The 10,836-nt window shown below is 52.8% G+C and overlaps 1 protein-coding gene across 1 annotated transcript in view; it reads right to left on the reverse strand.

Annotated features, from left to right (window-relative positions):
• The window catches only part of FAM3B (FAM3 metabolism regulating signaling molecule B), a 57,827-nt gene extending 47,415 nt beyond the window's left edge, over positions 1–10,412 (reverse strand). The window contains exons 1-2 of the mRNA XM_061167551.1: positions 10,307–10,412; positions 831–974 (exon numbers count right to left, since the gene is read on the reverse strand). Coding sequence (XP_061023534.1) covers positions 831–974; positions 10,307–10,325 — 163 coding nt within the window. The 5' untranslated portion in view covers positions 10,326–10,412. The remainder of the gene's footprint in view (positions 1–830; positions 975–10,306) is intronic.
• Positions 10,413–10,836: the final 424 nt, after the last annotated feature.

A 10,836-nucleotide genomic window follows, 5' to 3' on the forward strand; every position in this document is an offset into this window, starting at 1 on the left:
TGTCATGAGGGAGGATGACAGGGCCTCCCCGCTCCCCTGGTGGGAATGAGAAACCACATGAATGAGGCCGTATAAAAAGATCAGGTCAGAGGCAGCTCTTGGAGGCAAGCCTTCACCCGGAACAGACTCCCATTTTGTATAAAATTGGAGAAAATGAGAAAGTCAGCCCTTTGAGAGCAGATCCATTCCCTGAACACACACGGTCTCCCCCAGGGCACTGGCCTCATCCATAATCCACATGCAATAAAATCCATCTGATTACAAGCAAATTCACTGTGAAAAATCCTACTTAAAATAAAAACACTTCAGTCATAGTCAATATCTAATAAGTTCTTTTTTTTTTTTTTTTTTTCTGGCCACAAAAGGTAAACAAGTTTGAAAAGGAATGGTTTTTTATAACATTTTAAAATCATCACCTGGCTCTTTATACCTGTGACAATTAATTTTGTATCATTTATTTCTGTTAAAAGTATATCAGCTAACTATTTACAACGAGATTGTGGGAAAAGGAACAGGTGGTGACTTCAGGGTCCCACACATTTTCCAATGTAATTTTTAGTGGATATTTTGTAATTTCACTTCATCCCCTATTCCAGCGTGAATTTTTAATGCATCCTGCATATAAAGCTTGCTTTCCTAACATCATGGCTTGCTTGGGGTCTCATGGGGTGTGAGCAGGGCAATGGAGTGGGAACTAGGGGAGAGGATTCTTCCTCTTCCTCCTCCTCCTCCTCTTTCTCATCAACATAAATGGCAGTAGAGACCACAGCCCAGTCTCACCCCTGCAGCAGGGCTGCAAGTCCTTGCCTTGACCCCACCGTGGTACCCACCTTTGAGGACGGGCTTCTTGCCGATGCTCTGGATGCTGTAGACTGCGCTGGACAGGTGCACGTCTGGGATGAGCTCTGCCAGCAGGTACCCAGAGTACCAGGCACACAGGGAGACGAAGATGAAGAACACTGCCTTCAGGGTGCCTGTGGACAGACAGACGACAAGACGCATGTGGCTCCCACCTGCTCTCCTGACCCCATCCAGGCCTTCCTGATGGCACCCCTTAGTCTTGGCAGAATGCCCCGTGGGGAATTCCTCAGGATGGTGGGCTGGCGAGGGCCTGGGGGCACTCAGTGGAGCCCATCAGCTTCCGAGCACAGCTGCTGAGGGGGACAGGATCGGGTGACGTGAGCAGGTGACAGGAGTGGGATGTGAAGGAGGTCGGGCTGAGGTTCCCATCTGCTGCTGTGCTGGTGAGCTTCCTCACGGGCTCACATCAAGGACTCGTCAGGCGGCCCTGACACCTGGCCTCGGGACAGAAGAGGCCCTTCCCTCCAGAGCCCATGGGACTTAGGAAGCTCCTGGAAGCAGACAGAAACCTGGAGGGTGGCGGAGGCGCCCTGGTTTGTTTACTGTGTCACCAGTGCTGAGGGTGGGACCTGGCACCCGTGAGCATGCAGTCACCCTTGTGACACTGGAAATGGTCCCCAGACTGTCATTATCCTCAGACAAGGCTGGAGGGACACCCACAGTTCCTGGTGAAGGATGTTGTTGAGTCCTGCTGCAGGCCACAGGTGTGAGGCTTTGCACCAATCACACGGAAGTGGAAGCACAATCCAGAATCAAGGTCAACTCTGAAGCTGACTGAGCCCCCTATTAACCATTGCCTAAGCCCCCTGATCATTACTAACCAGCTTCCTGCCTCCCAGTTAGACAAAATGCCCACTCCAGTAAACACACTGTGCTTTGCTCAGTCGCTCAGTCGTGTCTGACTCTTTTCGACCCCACTGACTGTAGCCCGCCAGGCTCCTCCGTCCATGGGATTCTCCAGGCAAGAATACTGGAGTGGGTTGCCATGCCCTCCTCCAGGGGATCTTCCCAACCCAGGGATGGAACTCAGGTCTCCTGCACTGCAGGCAGATTCTTTACCATCTGAGACACCAGGAAAGCCCAAGAGTACTGGAGTGGGTAGCCTATCCCTTCTCCAAGAGGATCTTCCCAATCCAGGAATCGAACTGGGGTCTCCTGTGTTACAGGTGGATTCTTTACCAGCTGAACTACCAGGGAAGCCCAAATACCCTATAGCACCCCAACCAATCACCTAATGCTAACCTTCCAGTAGTAATTTTGCCTTGAGGCTACAATAATTGGCTATTGACCCATGAAAACTGTTGACTCTCCCTGGTCTTTCAGGAGTTGTTGGCCCGCTGAGCAGCTCCCAATGCCCACATTATCTCTGCTCTTTGCTCTTAGTAATAAACTCACTCCCTCCTGAAATGCTCTGTGTCTGGAAATTCTTTTCCAAACCGTGCTCAGATTGCCTCCACAGACATCTCTGGAGAGAATCTGTCTGTTCGACAGACTCCAGGATCCTCCTCTGAACTCCTGGGGACAAGGCAATGACCCACTCTTAGGTTCCTAGAGGCCTGAGGGATAGCTCTGTCCCTCCACAGACAAGTTTTTTAGATTTTACTCCATAAAGAGTCCACAGATCAGGACTGTGCAGCATTCCCCAAACTGCCAAGATCCAGGGATGGCCCAAGACCCTGCACAAGGGGACTCAGGGATGTCCCCCATCAGTGTTTAGGTCCAGTCCTGAGAAATAACAAGAGGACGAATGGATGGATGGAAGGATGAAGGAAGGGAGAGAGGGAAGAAAGAGAGGGAGAAAGGAATGGAGGATGAGGGTAAAACAAGATGGGGGAGGGGAAGGCAGGGGAAGAGCCTGCCCACCGGACCCCACACCTCCTCACTGTCTTCTTTCTGTTCCCTCTCAGGCAAAGCATCCGGAAATAACTGTACCCTGGAGTGGCTCCAGGCCTCACCATCCCCCTGCGCTCTAGGCAGCTGAGCTGGTCAAGGCCTCCAGAGCCTCTAGGCTGCCAGCCCCAGGCCCCTTGGATGGCTCTGCCCCATCCACACCCTCCCTGGACAGCATACACCCTCCTGGAGGCAGGAGGTTCCCCTGTCCTGGGCAGACCAGCCTCCTCTGCTGGCTTTTCCCTTCTGTGTCTCTCCGCAGGATCTCAGATGAGCTCACTTGGACCGTCCTCCGAGCTCTGGACAAGGCTGCCCTGTCAGGAGCTGTTATGGGAGGTCCCGCCCGTGACGAGGTCATGAAGAAAATACCGGGCAGGCAAGGCCCTCCGAGACCCCATCCATGACGAGGTCACGAGGAAAATACCTGACAGGCAAGGCCGTCTAGGATAAGGGACCCTCCAGGTTGGCCTCGGCCTCTACCCCACCCTGTATCCTCCCCCCTTTTTCTGCTGTTGTTCTTGTTTGCCCTGCTGCGGATTCTTGTGTTGCCTGCCGAGGGCTCTCCTGCTCCTCTTTCACTGAATGAGAACCAACTTAAAACCCTAATTAATAAATCTCCTGGACGCTGGTACCCTATGAAGGGGCCAGGGATGAAGGAAATGCTTCAGTTCAAACCCTTTAGCTGGCATTCTGGCTTGTTTGATAAATGTGTGCTCTCATTGCACAAAATGCTCATGATTGTTCTAAACATCCTAAACATACTACGCTAACAAAACAAACTATTAAGCATAGGCCCCATCGCGGGGTGAGAAAAGCTCCACAAATATTATAGCCACAAATGTGCCTAATAGAAAATAGTTTAGATAGAGATTAGCTGGCAACTTCTTGCAGGTAATTAACTTTTACACTAAGAGCCTGTTTTGTGCCATATCTGCTGTTTTTGAAATCCTTTGCATTTCTGTTCTGTAAAAAATGTAATCCTATCTAGTTCCCTTGGAGATGACACCTAATAGAAAGAAAATAGATTAACCACAAATAAGACAGGGTCGGCTACTGAAGTTGCTTAAAGTTGCACCAGGTGCAAGTCATAAATTGTCAACAGGCCTGAAAGCCAAAAGATATTATACATAGAGATTAACCATAAAAAAGGCCCTAATAGGCACAGAGCCCTTTGCGGGGTGAGGAAGCCCTATTAGAGAATACAAAAAATATTGTTTTAAAAGTTGTTATTAGATCAACGTTTGATTGATGTTAATGTGCTGAGGTTGTGCAGTGGAAACTATTGTTAATATAGTTAAAGATATAGTAAAATAAGAGTTTAGCCCTAGTGTAAAAATAATAAGATAATTGTCAGTTTTAACCAGGAGTGCTAAACATGGGCTGCCTCTCCAGAGCCACAGAGTCTTTGTGTGTTAAACTTTTTAGATAAGTTTAGCTGAGAATTTCTGAAAAAAGACTGACTTTATGTTAACAGGATTGTATTTCTATTATGTTACAACTTGCTGTACCATGAGACTGCCACTTTTCTGTTTTCTGCTAACCTCAAGGCCAGAAGATAATGTACAAAAAATCTATGGGAAAAGACTCTCATAAACAAAAAGTATACAGAGCACACCTGGTTTCGTGAAGGACAAGCTGATATAATGTTAAACTAAGTCTGTGTGCTTATCTGCCCCTTAGAAATGTACCAACTTAGGGTATAAAGGCTATGGTGAAAAATAAAGCAACTGCCAGACTCTGCTGCATATTCCTGGTCTGGTCTCTTTCTTTCTCTCTCTCTCTCTCTCCCTAGCAGACTTGGCCCTATCAAGGCCAGTCCTACATGTCTCTCTCTCGCCGACGCCGTTCATCCTGAGGGTTCCCCTGGATCCTGCTGGGGCTGGACCCCGGCACTGCCCCCTTGCTGACCTGTCAGCACCCAGGATGCCTCGCAGGGCCTCGAAGGCCCCAGACGAAACCCTTGATCCTCCCCAGCTCCCCAGTCTGCTCCTGCCCCACATCTTGCCCAGGACAGGCTCCAACGTCTGGGCCTCTTCCCAATTCCACACGTCCCCTGCCAGGCTTTGGTGGAATCCACTGGCCAGGCTGCTGGGGCCCCGCCACAGACCTCTCTTCATCTCTATGGCTTCTGTCTTCCCAGGTGCCCCATCCTGGCTCTTCTTTCTCCCTGGTAGCGAACCTAGGTGCTCCCCATGGTGGGTGCTGACTTATCACTGGAGTGTAATAAAGAATGGGCTTCCCAGGTGGTGCTAGTGGTAAAGAATCCACCTACTAATGCAGGAGATATAAGAGACATGGGTTCGATCCCTGGGCTGGGAAGATCCCCTGGAGGAGGAAATGGCAGCCACTCCAGTATTCTTGCCTGGAGAATCCCATGGACAGAGGAGCCTGGTGGGATACAGTCCATAGGGTCGTCAAGAGTTGGACACAACTGAAGTGATTTAGCCTGCACCCATGCACATAATAAAGGATACATCTCATCTTTATCCCAGTTCCTGGCACAGAATTCCTCAAACTCTGATAACTTCCTGATTGGAGTGTCTGCTGTGGTTCATTCCGGGCCCCTTTCATCCACACCAGAATTTATGCTAATGAGGTGGGTCCTGGGATAGTTTCCAGGGAGGGTGGCTGGCCATGCCAGAAAGACCCAGCCCACACCTCAGACCCACTCTCAAACCCGAGGAGAGGGGAGAGAAAGGAGGCCAGCTCAGTCATGTACCAATGATGTAATAAGATCCCAGTGAAACTTGGAACTCAGAAACTTGGGGGGTTTCCTGGCGGGGAACACACAGATGTGCCAGGAGGGGACGTATCCCGATTCCCAGGGGTGTGGGGACGGGACTTTTGCTCTGAGCCCTCCAGGTCTTTGCTGATGGCCATGCCTGCTGCTCAGTTGTGTCCCACTCTTTGTGACCCCAAGGGCTGTAACCTGCCAGGCTCTTCTGTCCATGGGATTCTCCAGGCACGAATACCCGAGTGGGTTGCCACTTCCTCCTCCAGGGGATCTTCCCGACCCAGGGCTCAAACCTGTGTCTCTTGCATTGACAGGCACATTCTTTACCACTGCACTACCTGGGAAGCCCTGCATTTGGCTGGTCCTCCTGATTTGTATCCTAAAGGATAAAACTGCAATCGCAAATACAGGAGTGCTTGCAGTGTTTCTGTGAATCATTCCAGAACTGTCCCTGCCCTAGGAGTTGTGGGAAGCCTCTGTTTTGTAGCCGGCTGCTCAGAAGTGTGGGTGGCTCCTGAAGCCTGTGGCTGGCATCTGAAGACAGGGCAGCTTGCAGGGGGCACAGCCCTTAGCCCCTGGGTTCTGTGGGTGGTGGGTGTCAGAGGTGAACTGAATGGCTGGACACCTAGTCTGTGTCAGAGGGCTGGTGTCTCCCCACCCAGAGCCCTGAGCAGAGACCAGTGGGTATTCCCCAGGCCCCTTTCCCACTCTCCAGAGCCCAGCCCTGGGTATCCTCTTTTTCTGGCCATGATGAAATGAAAACCTCTGTCAGTCTGGCCATGTTGAGCCCCGGATCTCAGCTCCCTCTTCATTCCTAATACCTAGAGATTCCGTCCCCCCATCCCCCTCCCCCACTGACGTGGACTAACACGGGGTGGGTTATATCCGGTCAGTGCTGCAGGTGCTTGGGGGGGGGGGGGTGTCTGGTTAGCTTAGGTAGTCACCTGGTGAAACAGGACCCCTCTGCCTCACCTGGATCATTTAGTCATTTTTTCAAGTGCATATTTCAATATCAATTCCCTCTTTTTTCCAACCATGCAGTTTCTGAGAAGGTTAGAACGTAATGCAGAGAAGGCTTTCGGCTGGGAAATGACTGAGACAGAGTGGTTATTGCAGTCCCTACCACAGGGACCTCTCCAAGCTGGAGAAACCAGCCACAGAAAACACAGCGAGAGCCCAGGGGGAGCTGGCATGCTGTCCCGGAAACCCCTTTGTCTATTCTGAGCTCCAGCCTCGCCGACCCGCTGCTGAGCTGCCCGCTGCATCTGCACCCTGGGGATAAGTTTGTCCCTCTGCCCCTACGGCGCCCACCTCCAGACCCTGGCCATCTGTTCCTTCAAAGGCCCCAGCGCAGATCTGTGGCCTCCTGGGTGTGGCCTGCGCGGGCACCCTCAGGTCAGCCCATAGGCGCTGCCCACCGCGTCTCCCCTCCAGGTCTGTGCTGCACCCCGGGGATGGGGTGAGGGTCACAGGGTGTCCCAGACAGGCTGCTGCATGCGCCCTGAGTGAACTGTGGGATGCGACTGCTGGAAACATGGATTTGGCATCAACAGAGTCTCAGGTTCAAAAACAATAGTTCACTGTGTCCCACGTGTCAATTCACAGACAAGTGTTGTATTTGAAGAAAACTGGCAAAGTGGAGGTTATTCAGATCTTCTCAATGTCACACGTGAGATCTTTGAGCAAAGAGTTGCTGTTTGGTTTGGAGGAGACTGAAAGGGAGTGGGGTGCCACCTCTCTGATGCCCTTTTGCTTGGAAGGGAGGCATGGTTTTATCCCCACGTGAAGCAGGACAAACCGGTGGCAGTGACGAGGAAGATAATGAAGAGAGAATAAAAGCCCAGACATCCTCACACAGGGAATCATGAACTTGGAACTTGAACAAAGGGGCTCCTAGGAAGGCTAGAAAGAGTCTGTGCTCCAGGGGAGGGTGCAGCTGCTGACCCCCAGGCCAGGTTTCCCACAGTGACTGGGAGGAGCCACGATCTGCAGCCAGAACCCTCCTGGGGAGGGCAGGCAGACCCAGCAGCACGCACTGGGACCAGTTTACAGTAAGAAGATGAGGCACGGGCGGGTGGTGGAGCCAGCACCTGGGCCCGCGGTGGGGGGCATGGCTGAGGATTCATCTTGGGAAAGGTGGAGGCTCAAGGACTTGGCTAAGATCAGCCCCGGTGCAGGGGGCAGGGCGGGGAGGTCTACCCCAGCAGGCGAGGTCCAGCACCTTCAGATGTGGAGGAGGAGACAGGAAGTACACAGAGTCCAGGAACTTCTGTGATTCTGTGACCAGGATCTGGCCTTTCCTCATAAGGCAATAAAGTTGTCATCAGCCCACAGACGTGTCCTGAGTGCTTCTACCAGTTGTCACCCATGAGCATTAGAGCAAAGGCCATTCTGGGCACAGGTAGGAAGCTGGAGCTTCCTCCTCAGAGACCCTCTGTTAGAGCGAATGTGTGTATGCCCTCCCCTTGCCCCTCGCCTCAGATGCTCGGATGTTTCAGGCTGGCGCTGACCACTTAGGCTGGAGGACAAAGCCAGTGCCCACTAAGGCAGGATACTGGTGAGGAGGGTCTCAGGATCCCCCCGCCCATCCAATCCTGAACCCACAAGAGCACACTCAAGAGGGATTCCTTCCACATCAAGTGGACGAGGATGCTGCTTGTTACTGGCAGCCTCCCCACAGGGACCCACAACCCCTGGACCCCCGGAGCAGCCACACCTGCACTTCTTGTCCTTGAGAGGCTGGGGGCGCTGAGGGGTGGGTGAACCAGACTTGGGTTTCAGAGGCTTTGTGGCTCCAGGCCCTGCTGGTCCCAGTGGCCACAACTGTCACAGTCTTGTTGATGAGGCTTTGTGGCAGTAGGGCTGGGAAGTGTCACACCTGAGCATCTCAGCAGGTTTGCAAGGTAACCCACCTTTCAAAGTTCACATGCCAGCGCCCGTACTTTTAAGGAATTAGGATGACTGTTCCAGGTAGCTGCCCTTCTTCTTCGGTCTGAGTGTCCTTCCTAGAGCCCTACTCGGGGCAGACCTGGGGCTTGACTGAAGTGTCTAGGGAAATGCTACTTCCACGCATTGTCAGATCCTTAGCTCACAAAATCAAAAGTGGCATAGCCCTGACCTTTTGCGAGTATTCTCTCTGGCAGCCACACCCAGATAAATGACAACTCGGTGTGACTTCAAAGCTTGATGTGAAAGGACCACATAGCTCACAAATGAATCACAAGGACTGCGTGTGAAAAAGTAGTAGGTGGGGGGAAAAGCAATCTAATAATATTCAATTATTTTCCACCAAGTCAGCAGCAAAATCATATAAGTATATACTAAATAATAAGTTGTGCTCAGATGCTCAGTCGTGTCTCACTTTTTGTGACCCCATGGACTGTAGCCCACTAGGCTCCTCTGTCCACGGGATTCTTCTGGCAAGAATGCTAGAGTGGGGTTCCATTTCCTCCTCTCAGGGATCTTCCCGACCTAGGGATTGAACCTGAGCCTCTTTTGTCTCTAGCATTGACAGGCAGATTCTTTACCACTAGCGCCACCTGGAAAGCCCAAGTGTACAATGTAGAAATAATGAAAAAAAAAATTCTTCCAAAATGGCTGTAATAAAAGTCAGTGCCCCAAGAGATATATTTTTTCCCCCAAGCAAAGAGGTGCATCTCCTCACATTTATCCTACAAGCCATGCGAGTTACCCAAAGCAGTACTGTTCATAGAAAAATGGTTTTGTAGAAAGCATGGATATTTTACACAAATACAACAAAAGTCTTAAAACTGGGCTTTCCTACATGTTGGGCATGGAGCAGAAAGGCAGTGAGCGAGACTTTCTGCTGTGTGGTCACACAACCTGAACGCCTCTCAGGGAGGAAGGAGATCACCTGCCACCCAGGGATGGAGGGCTGACCTCTAGAGAGGCCAGGAGAACGCTCCATTTTTGATCTTTTCATTTCTTCCCACTATGCTGCCACACTCTGGGAGGAATCCAGATTTCCTTCAATTACGGAAGAAACAGCAAAATTGACTAGAAAGGGAATGTGTGGCAGGGGCCAGAGGTTCACATGGACCCCAGAGTGCCTGAATTCACAGGCAGGCGGGAGGGCGAGGCACACAGAGGCCACTGTTGGGAAAACGAGTGCTGGGAGATGAAATAGTGTCTTTCTTACTTTTTTTCCCCCAAACATTCTGCAGGCTCAAGTAGTTTGGAGGAGAGGAGTGGGGAGTAGGGCGTCTTATAAAAAGACGCTACTGGAACTGTCATAAAAGGGACAATGGGGCATTCCTAGTTAATGAGACCCCACTTCCCAGCCACCCACAGACCGGTGACTTAAAACACTCAGTTTCTGCACTCTTCATAATTCCCTGGGCTCGTCGGGTGGACCTGTGGCTAGGATCCCTGGCTTCGGCCCGAGGGACCCCAAGTGCAGTTCACAAGGACCTCTGACCGGCTCTGACCGGCTCGGGCAGCCCCCTCCCGGCCCAGGAGCGCGGGGCCCTTGAGCACCTCCCGCCTAAGGGCTCACTGGGTTCCGCTCTAGCTGCGCTCAGCCACCCGCTGCTCTCCAGGCAAAGCGTCACAGTCACTGGTTCCCCCCTTTTCTCCGCCCTGCACGCCACTAGGGCGGTGGGGACAGGCGGGAGGGCGGACGAAACCCCAGCCCACTCGCGCCTGGATTCGCTTCGCGCATTCCTGATCCCCGAAGAGAAGACCCTCCCCGTGCCGCCCCCACCTCTGGCTCCGCGCGGCGGGTCCCAGGAAGGGCGAGGGGGCGACTCACCCGTGCCGGGCCCCCCTTCCCGTCTCCCTCCGGTGGGGGATTGCACTCACCGGCAGCCACAGGGCGCATCTTCCAGGTGCGGCTCCGGGCCCTCCTGACCCTTGGCCGCAGCTCCGGGCGACAGAGGGAGCCTCGCGAGGGCTGGACTGACCACTGGGCGACACGCCCCGGGGGGCAGGCCGGCGGCGAGGAGGGCGGGCAGACGCGTGTGCTGGTGTGCCAGGCGGGTGCGGGCGGGGCAGGTGAGCGCGGCAGGTGCGCTGGCTGCGCCCCGGAGCTCTGGGTCAGCAGCCCAGGCTGACTAGGGGTTCAGAGAGAACCAGAGGGTTTTGCTCTGAAGGAAGGACGCCCTCCCTTTATGGTTGGCGGCTCCAGATCCCAATTGTCTCTCAAGGTCAAGAGACTGCCAAGATTGCCATATTCTGAGTCTTTAGGACGTTCCACCATTATCCAGGTTCCCAGTCCAGGTCACCGGGGCCACTGTTCTAAGGCTCTTCGCTTCCTCCAGAAGTTTCTGCCCACTGCTGTTTGCACAATCCAGCCTCCTGCCTCTTGCTTCCTCCCTGACTCTGGGAGTTGA

Source organism: Dama dama, chromosome 19 (assembly GCF_033118175.1).
Source record: "Dama dama isolate Ldn47 chromosome 19, ASM3311817v1, whole genome shotgun sequence".
Taxonomy (NCBI): Eukaryota; Metazoa; Chordata; class Mammalia; order Artiodactyla; family Cervidae; genus Dama; species Dama dama.